The sequence below is a fragment of the Misgurnus anguillicaudatus genome, chromosome 6 (genome assembly GCF_027580225.2).
Source record: "Misgurnus anguillicaudatus chromosome 6, ASM2758022v2, whole genome shotgun sequence".
Taxonomy (NCBI): Eukaryota; Metazoa; Chordata; class Actinopteri; order Cypriniformes; family Cobitidae; genus Misgurnus; species Misgurnus anguillicaudatus.
In genome coordinates, this window is record NC_073342.2 from 28,766,848 (window position 1) to 28,783,365 (window position 16,518).

The 16,518-nt window shown below is 37.5% G+C and overlaps 1 protein-coding gene across 4 annotated transcripts; it reads right to left on the bottom strand.

The window, feature by feature from the left end:
* Window positions 1-1,114: 1,114 nt before the first annotated feature.
* On the bottom strand, window positions 1,115-16,518 carry LOC141349044 (deformed epidermal autoregulatory factor 1 homolog). Of its 4 annotated transcripts, none has more exons than XM_073868933.1 (13): window positions 16,081-16,518; window positions 15,614-15,711; window positions 15,398-15,503; window positions 14,043-14,189; window positions 13,768-13,907; window positions 13,594-13,659; window positions 13,450-13,482; window positions 13,254-13,377; window positions 11,010-11,138; window positions 8,928-9,184; window positions 5,963-6,022; window positions 1,708-1,797; window positions 1,115-1,627 (listed from the first exon to the last, which is right to left on the bottom strand). In XM_073868933.1, exons 1-13 carry the CDS (start codon window positions 16,268-16,270, stop codon window positions 1,523-1,525), a joined length of 1,545 nt encoding a protein of 514 aa, XP_073725034.1. In that variant the 5' UTR covers window positions 16,271-16,518; the 3' UTR covers window positions 1,115-1,522. The 4 variants fall into 4 exon arrangements, with proteins under 4 accessions (XP_073725034.1, XP_073725033.1, XP_073725036.1 ...); XM_073868932.1 differs by having other exon boundaries at window positions 15,374-15,503; XM_073868935.1 differs by lacking the exon at window positions 16,081-16,518 and having other exon boundaries at window positions 15,576-15,702.

Sequence of the window (16,518 nt, forward strand, 5' to 3'; positions counted from 1 at the left end):
AAGCTATGCTAAAAGTGGTACCGCCAGACCCGGAGATCAGCTGAATGGATTCCAAAACGGTAGGGGAGCTGGAAAATGAGCATATTTTCCAAAAAAGTGGTGTGTCCCTTTAAATAGAAAACTTGGCTACGGACATCTTTGGCATTAGTGATACTTCCATAATTCCCCAAACAATTTTCTCTCTGTGTGCATTGATCCAGAGTTATATGCAGAGGTACAAATGGAGATAATAAAAACATCGTCCTGCAGCAAACTATCAGCCAAAGATGCTCAAGGGAAATCTAATCCACGGACTGTGTAATGTATTCAGATAAACTTTTTAAAATTGGCACGAGACGCTTTGAAGAAATGTGAAAACACACTTCTGTGCCATAAAGAAATCAATTAAAAGATATATTACATTTTAAAATAAGAGTGCTATGAATACATACTGCAGCTTTCAGAACCAAGACAAACTGACGAAAAATCACATACAGAAATAGATGTAATTCAAGATGAAAACTCACAGCACAAGATATCAGCCATCAGAAGACAGATCATTTACATAAAATCCTGAATATAGAGTAGCATAACGTGTCCAGTTATATTCCAAGAGTCAAGAGTAAGTGTGAAATATTTTTATGATTTATTTAGGTCTATTACATTATATAACTAAATTACTGTACTGTATTACATAGAACCTCAAAAATTTTAATAATAAAGTACAAGCCTTTTAAACTAACACTGAAATAGGGCTGCATGATTATGACATAATTGTCGATTATTCACATTGGTATTGTAATTTCTATTATTGTTGATTATTAGATTTTACATTGAAGTTTTGAAATGTTTAATACATTTCTGTGAAGCAGCTGCATGGTTAATTCTAAACATCCAAAACTAAATAATATAATGTAAATAACTAATAATTATGTGAGTTATGTTGTTTGTAAAAAATGCGATGCTTAGCATTCAGGCCTGGATTATTATGAATAAGGTCAGTTGCGTGCCGGCTTTCACGGATTAAATCTGAGGTAATAATGCGCCATATTCATTCATGATAATCGACTTTGCTTTTGGTGTTTGTTATGTGTGTCCTAAATCCAAAATGGATCAAATAAAGATGCACACAAGCTCAGGCACTGACATTTATTTTTGTATTGCAAACACTTGAACAATGCCATCCTTCATTACACTGAGTTTGATAACACTTTATAATTCAAATGAATACCAAATATTAAAAATATATATATTATTCTGTCATCATTGACTGTTCTGTAGTTCCAAACTTGATTTTTTTAAGTGCAACACGATTTGCTTTTATTGCACACAAAACAACAACTAAGAGATTCTTTAGGAAGAAAGATGACCTGAGGTTGAACAAATGACGACAGATTTTTTGTTACTTTCACTGACAGAGTCCATAGTACGAAACAAAAACATGTATCACAGGGATGACAGAAGTGTGTGAGCGAGGAAGCTGCTACAACAAGGCTTTAACCAAAACACATAAATATGTCATACAGTGCAAGGACCAAAGGCTTTAGACCTTTCCTTTCTCTTCCTTTACGCTGGAAATCTGAATCTCTTCCTGAATGTTGATGGCTGCGCTCGGCTGACAGCAGCTCAGCTGATGTTCCTTCCAGTCCTGAAGAGAGACGGGTACAAAAATAAAATAAGAGGCTCTAACTTGCATGAAATAATGGCGAACGTTCGGTGTGGACTTACCTTCCGCTGACAGAAGCCAGAACAGTAATGAACTTTATGACACCCCGTGCATTCACTAAAAGCCTCTCGACCGCAGTTCACACATGTGTGCTGAAAAGAAAACATATTAATTTTATTATTACACAAGTTGGTTAAAGTCAATATGGAATCTAAACTGAAAATCTGTTTACTGGTACTTATGCATCTGGCAGACGCTTTTAACAAAAGTGACTTATAGGAGATTAAGATATACTTTTATCAGTATTTCGAACCCACAATTTTGCGTTGCTAACACAAGGTTCTCCCAAATGCCATTGTAGTACATTTTTGTTCTCATAATACATATTTCTGATCTTTAGTTGTATCGAAGTAAACTACTTGAAAGAGGTAAAATACCAATAAAAATTTTGGGGCAACCTATTCCTTAACTCTTTCCCCGCTATTGACGAGTTAACTCGTCAATTAAAAGAAAGCACTTCCCTGCCAATGACGAGTTTTTCCGGCAATCCGTATTTCGCTATAATCAACCAGGTGGCGCTCTTACCCAATTTTTGAAACCCGGAAGTATTCCCCTAGGGCAAACAATTCAAACTCCATGTATGCTTTGATGATCGCTCTGAATCTGATCTCTGACAAAAGTCCTTTAAAAAAATGCACTTATCTCAGCTTTTTGCTCAAAATGTGCTATTTTTGAAGAAACCTACCCATATTTAAAGCCCGGAATACACTGCACGATTTTTGTCCTCTTATAAGATCATTACCTTATCACACTGTGCAACATGTATCGTTTAAACTCGGGTACGAGAGGCATGTAGACTTTACGATGATGACAACGAAGCTTCGGCGGCAGCGTCACACTTTGCGCAACGTCACCAGCATGCGCTCGTGGTTAACAAATACCGGCGCGCAGATCGTAGCAGCAAACACACTGTGCGGTGATCATGCCGAATTTCTGACACTGCCAGAAAACTATCGTAGGCTATCTTTAGACGCAAGACCGGGAAAACGGCCGTCTTTGAACCTCTCACTGTACGACATAGGACGATGGAGAGCCACGATCACAGAAATCGCAACGATAGTTTCACGATGGCAATCTTTCGTCTGTGACGGCCAATTATCGTGCAGTGTATCCCGGCCTTTAGAGGTGATAAAAAGAGAACAAATAAAGGTCGGATGATACATTGTATGTTTATTTATTTAAAGAAGAATATTTTCTGGAAGGCATTAAACCTTTGTGAAAATCATAAAAAAATGCTGCCGCTGGCTGGCAACTTTTTTAAAAACGCTATTAAGAATTTTACTTTTTTTGGCTTCTACTAAAATCCATTGATAGGATCACATTAAATATTTTTATTACTTGGGATACATTAAAAATCCCAAAATGTAATACTCATTGTACCCTATGGAGGCCGGTATTGTGAATCGCAGGTCAATGTAAAAGTAAAGTAAAAATACTATGCTATTTATTATAGTTTTTCATGTAAGAATGTTTACTCCCCACTCCCACCTTTTTACTTTTCAGATCATCTTTATTTTGATTATCTTTCATTTCTTTATTTTCTGTATAGTTCATCATTTATGTTACTTCACGGTTAAACAGAAGATATTAATGTTGTATTTTTAATGGCACGCAGGTGTCAAGACAAAGTTTATTAAAACAAAGCATTTTTACTGTTTTTAAATTTACATTCATAAAGACAAGCCATGCATATTTATACGTGTTTGTGGCATCTTGCAAAGGTTTTCATTTTCTCAAAATAATTGGACATTTCTATTTGAGTAACTGTGTGTTTTCAACCCTCCTCTGTGTTCAGCTGGACAATCAGATAGTCCTGCTTCAATCTCTCTTTCTTTCACTTATAGCTGCCCTTCACATCTAAACCACCTGCCATGTCTGCGCAGCTGGTGGCCGCATGTGACGCTAATGAGTGTTTCCACACTTCTGCTCTATCACAATACATCTGACAAAACCAACTAAGGCCCTGTTCCAAATGGTACCCTAAAAACTCTGTTCTTCCTACAAGTCCGCACTTTTGTGACGTAACACCGCTTTGACTGTCAGGAGGAAGTCTCCTCCGAAGGCCGTACATATGCAGGCTCAGGAAAAGTGCACATTCAGGACTAGGGGTGTAGCGATTAATCGTGCAAATGCGCGTTTTCTCAATAAATGAATTTTAATGAATTACGGTGAAAACATCCCAAAGCCAGGGGGCGCTCTCGTGCAGAAACTCCCTTTGTGCCACAGAAGAAGTAGCATTACAAACGTTATTCCAGGAAATGTCTACAGGAATATTTATATCGCTGTTCTTCAAATTGTTTCAGGTAATTTCATGATAATAAACAATATTTTGAATGATTTTGTTTAACGAAATCATTCAAAATATTCTTTTGAATGATTTCAAAAGAAATCATAACGTGCTTTTTAAATGCACGTTATAAACGACTCCGACTCATAATGATTTTAGATTGATAAGGACTTCTTACTGACCAAATGCCGTAGTACATTCACAAGTTGCACATGAAACACAGAATCGCAGCCTTGCGATTCAGAATTAATTTCAGGGACATGCCATTAATCGTTACAGTCCTATGGACGCATATCAACCGAAAAGGCACCCATGAGCATCATTTTCAAACCTAAAATGACAAATGGGACACCCAAACGGTCTTGCGGACCACAGACACGTGCACGCAGCAGCCATTGTGAGTCCACAAGTCAGTGGGATGCAACCTACTGTAAATCATCTGACATAAGTCACATGATAGTTTATAGTTCTGGTTCTAAATCCTGATTGGATGAGCTATATTCACAGCGCAAATTATGTTATTTTCGCCACTAGATGACATTAAACCACAACAACAACGGTGTAGCTTGAAAACGCTGTGAAAGAGTGTGAAGCAATGAAAGTTGTGGTCTTAAAGGAACAGTTTGTAGGATTGTGTCCAAAACTGGTATTGCAATCACAAAACTTGTGGCTAAAACTGGTACTGCAATCACACAACTGGTGGCCAATACACAACATGACAACATAAACATCAGTTGAGGGCTGCAACTCCACTTTTTAAATGACAATATCCTGGCCAGACCAATGTTGTCAGTGATAAAAGTATTTGAAATGAAAATGATTTCCTAATGTCTAGTGACATATTTTATGATTAATTGATATAAATTTCTTACATACTGTTCCTTTAACCTTCCCTGTCAATAGAAATCGATCTGACAGGACTCACAAATCATGTTCATGCACTGCAAAAAATGATTTTAAAGAAAAAAATCTTAGTATTTTTGTCTTGTTTTCAGTAAAATTATCTCAAAATTCTTAAATTAAGATGCTTTTTCTTGATGAGCAAAATGACCCAAAAAAATAAGTCTTGTTTTTAGACCAAAAATATCAAATTTAAGTGATTTTGTGCATAAAACAACAAAAACAATTTCTTGAATTTTGAAGTTTAAGAAAAAATTTCACGATTTTTTGCTTACCCCATTGGCAGATTTTTTTTGCTTGTTTTATGCAAAAATCGCTTAAATTTGATATTTTTTGTCCAAAACTAGACCCATTTTCTTGGGTCGCCCTGCTCATCAAGAAAAAGCATCTTAATTTAAGAATTTTGAGATATTTTTCTTGAAAATCATTTTTTGCAATGGTATGATGTAATGAAATAAGGAAAAATTAATGGGCTGTTTAATTATTTTAAAATAATGCATACTCGAGGTGATAATGTGGCCACAATGCAAAGCGAAGTAAGTACACATGTGAACTAAAAATATTAGCACTGCTAGTAGAAAAATTTTACATATTGTGCCGTAGCTGATATACACACCTGCTGTGTCTCACATCATCTGGATTATATATTAACTGCTAACTGACTACAGTTGAGCTAATGAATTATTTCCCAATTGTTTAGTGTGGAAATGTTTTTCCCTAGAGATCAATTTCTTTTGGAAGAAAATAAATAAATTTTTTCCTACTGAAACCTTTTCTGTTACACTCCACTGGTTGAATGAATCCAGAGCTGGACTCAGCGGTTGGTAGCGCTGTGATATGGCCACTTCTGCCAAATCATAAACTACTGCTGTCGAGGGAACGATCACTGTCAACACGTACCGCTTCAACATATTGACAAACTATAGAAAACGAACAGCGGGAAACAATGCAAGCTGAACCTCCAACTGTGCCTGCAAAAAGGATCTCACAATACGGCTGGAGTTCTCCAATATTCACAAAAATATTTTGCCATCTAAACACAAAGAAATCCATCATAGTTGTTCACTTGCCTTGATGATAATTTCAGTGATTTTGTCGTCATCGCTGATTGACAGCTGAGTCTGATAAGCCTGGAGAAAGTAAAGCATGTCAATAAGATGAATCAGTGTTAGCAGACAAGTGGTACTTGGCATCATGCTTTAGGTAGAGATCATATCACAAATCCTTTATTCATTTACATCTTCCCATAGGTGTACTTATTCGCTAAGTGTAGTGTTTCTTGCACCAAATCAATATTTTTGACCCTTAGATTAAAGTAAATACATCCACAGTAATCCGGATACATCTGAAAAAAAATCTCAAGGGCCAATTACACTACAGACGGTAACGATTACTTTAATATAGTTTTAAAAATAGTCAATCAAATTTATTTAAATTTAAAGTGCTCACGTATTTAAAATGGCAGATGACACTGTGAAGACGCTCTTTGCCGAGGTCCCTAACAAAAAATTACGTCACTGTTACTCTGTTGCAGTGAAATTAAGTACGGAAAGTTTTATTCTACTACGCCAATAAATAAGATGTTAAATTACACAAACTATATTTACTATTTACAGGTACACAAAACATAGCAAGATTAGGACATCAGCTGGTTATAGCCGCTGTAAATGTTATTTATTTATAAATGTACATTTATTAACCTGTACACTGCAAAAAATGATTTTCAAGAAAAAAATCTCTTAGTACTTTTGTCTTGTTTTCAGTAAAAATATCTAAAAATTCTTACATTAAAATGCTTTTTCTTTATGAGCAAAAAAACCCAAGAAAATAAGTCTAGTTTTTAGACCAAAAATATCAAATGTAAGTGATTTTGTGCATAAAACAAGCAAACAAATCTGCCAATGGGGTAGAATTTTTTTCTTGATTTTTTTTTTTTTAGTGTTTAAGAAAAATGTTCAAGATTTTTTGCTTACCCCATTGGCAGATTTTTTGCTTGTTTTATTCACACAATCACTTAAATTTGATATTTTTGGTCTAAAAATAGACTTATTTTCTTGGGTCATTTTGCTCATCAAGAGAAAACATCTTAATTTAAGAATATTTAGATATTTTTACTGAAAACAAGACAAAAATACTAAGAATTTTTTTCTTGAAAATTTTTTGTAGTGTAAGCAATTGCGATTTTTTTTTTTTTTTTTTGAAAATCTACGATATTAGCTAATGCAATTTAAAGTAAATGATTTGCATGAGTACTGCGATGCGTGAGTGAATAAACAAAGTTATCGTTATCATCTGTGGCCGGTTGCATAAACATAGCCGTGACGTTAAGACTGCGTCTTAACAATGAGTCTGACTAACTAGCAATTAGTTAGGGCTAATCAGTCTTATTATTTGTATTTAAATTAAACCAATCTACCTTTCTATGTAACATACTTAAAACAGGTATGAGTAGCCCCGAAGAAAAAAATTTTTGACTAACTTTTAAGACTAGTCTTAAAAGTTTATGCAACCGGCCACTAGTGGTGTGAATGCTAATACAGTTAGTTAACGTTATGATTATAAGTGTTAACGGGTCTTACGGTACATTCACACGGGGCATAAGTGTAAATGTTTCTCATTTACTTTTAATGGGTGATGTAATGCGTTGCCGAACTGAATTGTTGATCCGTCAACATCGCGTCACTGCCGTTGCTTGCGGCAGAAGTTGAACATTTCTCAACTTTTCAAGCGCCAACCCGTGCGTCAGATCGCCTTATGCAAATAACCTTGTGCGAGCCAGCCAATAACGTTTATGCAAGACCGGAGCTTGTGTTGCGGCCACAGACAAGCCTTACGTCAAACGCTAATGCTTGTGCCCTGTGTGAATGTACTGTTAATTTTAAAGCTTTAATCAGTTTTGTGCAGCATAAATAGATACTTTTCAAAGACGAGAAAAACATTTGTAGTGTGGACAGAGAAAGGAGAGATAGTTAAAACAATAGGTGTGTTCGAGTTTATGCTGCGCAGACCGATCGTCGAGGTTTGCCGCTTGCAGTTAAGGGAGGAGTTGAAGACGGAGCCGTCAAGTCGGACACCTGTTGCCTGCTGTAGTGACGTGTTTATGGTTTCTTTTTTCGCAAATGAAGTGGACTAGATGGTGAGTTTGTAAAAAGTACACCTCTTAATAAAAAGTTGCAACTATTTTACTTGCCGTTTAAACTGTATTTCTAAAAATAACGGGAAACATAAGCCTACACTGCAAAAAATGACTTTCTTACTTAGTATTTTTGCCTTTTTTTCAGTAGAAATATCTAAATATTCTTAAATTAAGATGCTTTTTCTTGATGTGCAAAATGACCTAAGAAAATAATTTTAATTTTTAGACAAAAAATATACAATTTAGTAAATTGGTGCTTAAAACGAGCAAAAATATCTGCCAATGGGGTGAGAAAAAAAAATCTTGAAATACATTTTTATTTTTTCTTGCTCATTTTTAAGCACAAATTTACCGAGCCCCTAAGGTGACATTGGAGTAAAAAAATTCTAAAGTTTAGTGTCATGTGCTCACGTAAAACTTTCGTGTGCGCACGTGAATCTAAACACGTTAAGTTTCACGTGTGCACGCGATAGTTTCACATGCGCACGCGAAACTGAACTTTATTGAATTTTTTCTCCATGTCCCCTTAGGGGCTCCGTACAAATTCACTCAAATTCACTCATCAAGAAAATAAATCTTGATTTAAAAACTTTTAGATATTTTTACAAAAAAAAGTAAGTAAGAAAGTAATTTTTTGCAGTGTATTTTATTAAAATACCAATAGAGTTTATTTTATTACATGACACAATATAACATAATCAGGTATATTAACGAGTTGCCTTTAACGCCAGCTCAAATCGGACAAGATGTCTAACCGACATGCACTGCTTCAAGTCAGCCGTCGATCGGTCTACCCAGCGCCGCATGAAGTCGAACACACCTAATGCTTTTAGTCATGTGATCCATTCAACACCAAACCCAATAGCACATAAACTGAGTAATAAATGTAGTGAAATTACTTCTTTCTGGGCACCGTTGGTTTTCTCTGGACTGATGATGTCGTGCGATCCACCTTGACTAGCTTGTTTAGCTTGTGCGATCAGGACTTTAAGTTGCTCAACGTTATTAAGCAGCGTTTCGGCCATCTCCTCCAGGTAAAGCCACGTACGCTGCTCACCTGTCTCTAATCCGTTCGCCAGCGCCCCTTGTGGTGGGGGTTTAGACTGCACCACTGCCTGCTGGGGCACCACGGCCAGTGCGGGGAGAGTAGTCAACACTAAAAAGAGAGAAAATGGATGAACAAATGTTGAATTGTATTTATGTCTACAATGTAAACAGCATCTCCATAAATTAAACACAATGAGCAATGTAACCTTCGAGCAATAACGTTTTTCTCTGGGACGGATGATTCGGTTGACCTTGACTAGACTAGTCATGTCCAGTTGTGGACTGGTCTCTTTTTAACCCTGACCCACATTTCATTTGACCCTGGTTGTTGCTCTAAAAGAAGCAGGTTTCAAATGTGGACACAACCTAACCCACCCAATTACGAAAGACAGGAGAGGACATCTGTGTGTGGTTTCACAATGTCTACAAAAGAGTGTAATGAAACTCATATGGATAGCATAGCTCAGATCAGATCTGACTTTTTTATTATCTTTACAAATCTGAGCACAATTTTATTATTAGTTTATACAGCGTTATTGAGATATCTTCTGTAACTCTGAAGGATGCTGGTGGGGTAAACAGATGAAAATTATTTAATTTTGCACAAAGATAACTTGTGCTACTTTATTCCAATGCACATTTAGAATTGCAAATGAAATGGCAAAAAACGTTGACAAATTTAGCATTCAATATTAATATTAAAAGTGCATTAAAGGGACACTGCACTTTTTTTGAAAATATGCTCATTTTCCAGCTTCCCTAGAGTTAAACATTTGATTTTTACCGTTATGGAATCCATTCAGCCGATCTCCGGGTCTGGCGCTAGCACTTTTAGCATAGCTTAGCATAATCCATTTAATCTGATTAGACCATTAGCATCACGCTAAAAAATAACCAAATTAAACGTTGCGATTTTCTAGGCAGATATGGCAAATAAAATTACGCAGCATCCGAAAATAGTTCCCTTGGTTACTTTCAATAGCAGGGGACTATTTTCAGGTACTGGGTAATATCATTCCGCCTCCTGCAGCCATGTTACATCAGCAAAGTCCTTGATTATTACGCCAGAATGAGAGTATAGTCCTAGCCATATCTGCCTAGAAAATTGCAACTTTTAATTTTCTGTCGGTTCTAGTACACGATGTAACTACATAATAGTCAAGTTTTAAATAGGAAACATATCGAAACTCTTTGGTTATTTTTTAGCGCGATGCTAATGGTCTAATCAGATTCAATGGATTATGCTAAGCTATGCTAAAAGTGGTAGCGCCAGACCTGGAGATCGGCTGAATGGATTCCAAAACGGTAGAATCGGATGTTTAACTCTAGGGGAGCTGGAAAATGAGCTTATTTTAAAAAAAAAGTGGACACATTTTGACAGATAAACTGATACCTGGAAGCACCTAAATACAAAATTCATGGGTTTGAGGATATGCAAAAGCTATCTGAAAAAAATAAAGTTTCCTCGGCTCACTCACACACATAAGTACGGTACTGGTTTTGACTGTCCAAGAATGACCCATATCTAGACATTCCTGTCTATTGTACAATTGTGCCATTTAACAAAAGTCACCCCATCCGGACAGGTTACAATCCGTAAAATAACTCATTATTTGAGACACATGCTGGGCTCAGACAGATTCAGGCTCCATCTGACACAAAGACCTTGAAAAATAACAGTGCCATTGTTTTCAGCCAAAAGCGAGTCAGAAAGGGGTCAATCCCGGGCTTCGGGAGGGGGGAGAGAGTTTCGACCTCGGTCGACACGACCACATCGCATGCAAACCATTCGCCATCTGATGCAATCCGCACACAAAAATGGCAAAGCTCCAATATGATTGGCTGGCTAATACTGGTTGTGAAACAGTATTATGCATGTAATGAACCTTAGCTTTGTGTATCGTATGAATATTGGCAGCCTGCCTACTACTTACCAGTTGTGTTGGTGAAAACGTCAGCAGGCGCCGGGCTGTCGGAAATGATAGCTGTCGTTTCACCTGAAGCCGTTCGGTCAAACGTCAGCGTGCCTGATGTGGTGATCTGTCCGGATGGACTCACTGTAACTGAGATCCGACAGACAACCGTGAACATTAATTCATTTCCTAAAACGGTCTGAAGGGCTTTTTCGCTTTTGATTACACGCTTCTCAGGCAAAGATATCAGAAAGCATGCTGGTAAAATACTTAGTCATAACCAGGAATGTATAAAAAATATGCAGATTTTGATATTTAAAAGTCATGCTTAGATTAAAAGGAACAAAACAGGTGGTGGTGAAATCTGTTTACACCTGATATTAACATCAATCTCAGATGATCTGATCACAGGTGGATCTGAAGTCTGATCGCTAAATACAGGTGTCTAAATAATCACTCAAAACACTTGTTTGGTAAACAATGCCACCAGATTGCAGTGTAAATGCTAAATGCAGTGTTGCCAAATCCACGTTTTTTCCACATTTGGGCGGTGGAAGGATTTTGTTCATCTGCTGTCTGTCTTAAAGGGATAGTTCACCCAAAAATGAAAATAATGCATGACTTTATTCAGCATTGTCTTCTCTTTCGCGTCTGTTGTGAAGTGCATACACAAGACTAAAGTCACGTAATTGCAGTGATGCGGATGACGTACGACGTGGCTGACGTGTTATCTGGTGCGCCCCAGCCGTTTTTTTGTTTGTTTAGTTTTTTGTGCGCCCGGAACCAAAAATTTTGAAGAAAAATGTATTTTGGATGCTTCAACACATTTTAACTGACCCACTGATGTCACATGGACTACTTTAATGACGTTTTTATTACCTTTCTGGACATGGACTGTATACCGTAAGGCACGACCGTCTTATTTTTAAAAACAGACTATACATATATTACTTATATACATTAGTTTTTAAGAAATAATTGTGTGCAATGCATTAAAAGTGAATGTAAAACATTTATTTTAGGTATGGGAGTGGCATATTTTTGAGTCTTGGCGTTAGCCCTAAGGTCATTAGATTATTTTAGCTGGTTTTGTTAGACAGACCTGGCAACCCTGGTTAAATGTGTCCTGATGCGTTCACAGGAGAAGCATTGCAATATGTGACCCCGGACCACCCAAAAAAGTCATACATTTATTGAAATTGTTAGGATAGGACAATATTTGGTCGAGATACAACTGTTTGAAAAATTGAAATCTGAGGGTGCCGAAAAATCTAAATATTGAGAAAATCGCCTTTAAGTCCAAATGAAGTCCTTTGCAACACATATTACTAATGATAAATTCATTTTCGTAATATTTACGGTAGGAAATTTACATAATATCTTCATAGAACATGATCTTTACTTAATACCCTAATGATTGTTGGCATTAATTTTGACCCATACAATGTATTTTTGGCTATTGCTACAAATAAAGAGTTTAGTTCCAAAACGCAATAAATCCATTTTGACTAATTTCGGTAAAAAAAAAAATTCTATACCAAGAAAGTGACAGATTAAAGACACTATTTTCTGTTACAAACTTTCACATAGCATCTTTATTCATAGTAAGAACACTGTCATTGCTGCTGGGACGTTGTCGCTGAAATTTTTTGACAGCAATCAGCTGTAAAATGTTTTGGTCCTGTTCGATTTTCGTTGGCTTCGAGTAAAATAATAAAAATATCCCCTGGGGTCAATGTGTTAGCATGACAGAAGCTTTATGCTGTCGGGAGAACAAGCAACAGCCATCATTTTCCATTCGCCGGAGTGCCTCTCTCGTAAACTATTTGATTTTGATGGCTTACGTTTCTTCCCCGTCATGGAAAACCACCACAGGTTTATCAATGCCGTAAAGTATTATTTTGTTTTTGTTTGTTTGTTGATCACGAAGTACAAAGTAGATGAGGAAAACTAGAATTCTGTGTGTATTCAATGCGCCGCCATTATCATTTACAATACGTGGAATGGTGCGCTGTGATTTGTTGAGCGCATTTATTGCATTCTGCAAAGAAGGAGGACCGGCGTTCATCGCATTTTGGGAAAAATGGAGAAAAGATGACAGAATAACAGCGGATATCGGATTTTGCGTAAAATGCAGAATTTACTTTTAAATACTGATTTTTTAAAATGCCGTTTAGCACGTTTTGAAACCAAACTCTTCAAATATACCCATGCAATTTACGACTGGTTAACGACTGGTCACATATGGCGTTAAAGGTTCCTTACATGTTGCTCCTGGAGTCAGGGTGATGTTCTTTGGTGTCTGAATGTCTCTCTTCTCAGGAGAAGTTGACCGTTCATTGTCTTTCTTTCTTCTTTTGTAAGGGACAAACAGTCTGACGGGACCCGTCTATAAGGACAGATTTGGTTACTAACACTGTTTGACATGATAACTACTGTACAAGACATTACAAATACTAACATTATCTCCTGGGAAAGGTCCATCCTTGGGAGACTGGAGAAAAAATAAAGATCCGAATATTCATATTAGAAATGTTTCTGAAATTAAAGTTAGTATTATAACCGTACTTATTTATTTATGAGATTATGTTAGAGCGTCACTCACTGTGGACAGATCATCGCAGCAGGCTGCACATGTGCAAGACGCCGCATGCGGGTTCAAAATGCGCTCCTGTAACACAAACACACACATACAATTACTGAACTTGTCTCTGGGGATTTTTTAGACAGAGGTATAGCTCTGTTTGTGTGCGTGCATATGTTGTGATGCCCATCCAACCTGAATAAGACACTGCAGAGGTCGCCCAGCGTAGCGGATGCTCCTCTTCCAGTCTTTGCTGCTCGCTCTACCCGACATGCCTTCAAACTCTGTCGGCGTAAACCAGTTGTTGTTGTGTTTGATACACCGCCCTTTGCCACCTGGGGTAGAAAGTTAAAGATCTTTTATTTTTTGACTTCCAGATGAACGTGCATTTGAGAGAGGTTATAAAAATGGCTACAAAATAATCTCTGGGTTTTGCAAATTGTGGGCGCCCTCTTGTGTCCAGTGTGTACCTGAGCCCAGCCTGTTTTTGTACAGAATCCCACTTGTGTTCCTGCAACGTACGGGAAGCTCATTGTCATATACTGATGGATCCCAGTTGTATTTCGAGATGTCCTTATCATGTCCAGATGTCAGAGGGGTGTTCGGGGTCTGAGGACCTGAGAGAAACAGCCAAAGACATTTGAATTATTTTAATAAAACAAATGATGTATTACAGAAACTTGCACACCCTAATCTTTTTCAATCCGTAAGATACTTCTAAAATTAGAAAACTGTACACACTTAAAGAATAATAAAAACAAACAATACAATAAATATTATCAACTACAGGATGTTTTGCAATAAATTTGTGTGATGTGTGACTGCAGACTTTTAAAAAAATGCTTTTGCACCCTGTCTTAAAGGGGACATTTCACAAGTTTTTTTAAGATTTCAAATAAATATTTGGTGTCTCCAGAGTACCAATGTGAAGTTTTAGCTCAAAATACCATATAGATAATTTATTATAAAATTGCCACTTTGTAGGTGTGAGCAAAAATGTGTCGTTTTGGGGTGTCCTTTTAAATGCAAATGAGCATTAAATAGCAGTGCCGTGGTTGGATAGTGCAGATTAAGGGGTGCTATTATCCCCTTCTGACATCACAAGGGGGGCCAAATTTCAATGACATATTTTTTTTCACATGCTTGCATTGAATGGTTTACCAAACTAAGTTACTGAGTTGATCTTTTACACGTTTTCTGGGTTGATACAAGCACTAGGGACCCAATTATAGCACTTAAACATGGAAAAAGTCAGATTGTAATGATATGCATAGATATGTATAAAGGCTAGATGTCTCGCCCGTGATGCTGGCCAATTGAGTGGAACGTCCGCACCTGGCGGCCATCCCACCACAGGCAGCTCGCTCACTCGCAGCATTGCGTTTATATGGTGCAGGTACTTTTAAATGACCATAACTTGCTTAATTTTCTACTGATTTTCAAATGGTTTGGTTTGTTATAAATGTCAAAGATGTACCTATGACACTGCATACTTATACAAAAAAATTCATGAAACATGTTAAAGCATCCAGAATTATAGCCACGCTAATAACGGTTGTAAGAAACCAAACCAAAATTGGTAGAAAATTGAGCAAATTATGGTCATTTAAAAGTACCTGCACCATTAAAACTCAATGCTACGAGTGAGCGAGCTGCCTGTGGTAAGATGGCCGCCAGGTGATGACATTAGAGACTCCGCCGTCACACATCTAGCCTTAATACATATCTATAATATGTCCCCTTTAAAGAACACTGACTCTAGATCAGCTCTACCTAACCCTACAGCCTGCGATACACACACCGGGTGTCATTGGTGTTGTGGTACCCTTCAGCCCTGTGGTGTCCATGATGCTTCCATCCGTGTGAACCACGATCAGCGTGGCCTTCTGGGTACTGAGACTGTCTCCGATCTGAAGCGTGGTTCGGCCTGTCTGCGTGAAGCAGAAAACATGTCTGTCATTATTATCCAAAATCAGATAAGACCTCAGAATAGCTAATCGCACCTGTGGGAGGATACAGGTGCATCAGATGTGTTTTATACCAGCACATGTTCAGGAATGGAAGCTGCAGTTGCGACTGTGGATGTAAATACAGTGTCCTCTGTGCCTTGAACATCTCTAACAGTGACTGCTGTGACCTCTGTAAACACAGATGTTTCAAAGTTTCTTCAGAATATTATATTTTATATTGTGTAATATTATCCAAGGTGCCATTTTATCAGTATCAGTATTTATTATTTATTTATTAATCAAAAATAGTAGATGGGTGGGTGAGTATAGGGAGATAAATATCATTTATACCATGTTTTTTTTTTATAGTAGGCTACTAGAAATGTCCGAGTTTTTATAAATAAGGCACTAGTATTTACATTATAAATAAAAGCATTATAGTAAGTGCAAAATGAATGATGTGTTGAATAAAAAGTAAATGCTAAAACATTGTGTACTGGTTGCCATGTTTATCTATAATCCACAATCACACAAAACCAGCCGGTGCGCATACACTGACCAGCAAACGCGGTTTCGGGATCGTCCGGGTTCGGCAGTGATTCGGCTATGTCGATGTCTGCCGCTTCTTCCATCACAGTCATCGTGGCAACTTCGGGCTCCGATTCGGTATCCGAAACTACAACCGCAGACGCGCGCTCCGACGCGTCGCCCAGCTCGAGCGCTTTCGACGCCGTTTCAGTCGAGTCCATTTCAAAACACGAATCAAGCCGAAATTATCCGAAGGATTTTCGGGCCAAGTTGCACGTCTCTCGTGCTCTGTAAATGCGCACGTATGCAATAATCGTTTAAGCGACTTCCACGGACAAAATATGTTATATTGCAACGTTTATTCGTCAAAGTATATTACAAAAGAAAATGGTAGCAGGATAATGGCCTCTCGGTGCCTTTACTACTGAGGACGGAGATCAACACAGGAAGGAGACCAGGCGGAAATTAC

Bases quoted from the DNA above. Each gene is read 5' to 3' on its own strand.
- LOC141349044 (XM_073868932.1), bottom strand. From the start codon at position 16,270: ATGGACTCGACTGAAACGGCGTCGAAAGCGCTCGAGCTGGGCGACGCG. The intron at 13,908-14,042 runs GTACACACTGGA...TTTCTACCCCAG, and splicing joins CAAAAACAGGCTGGGCTCAG to GTGGCAAAGGGCGGTGTATC. The intron at 13,378-13,449 runs GTTAGTATTTGT...CTGTCCTTATAG, and splicing joins GACCTTTCCCAGGAGATAAT to ACGGGTCCCGTCAGACTGTT.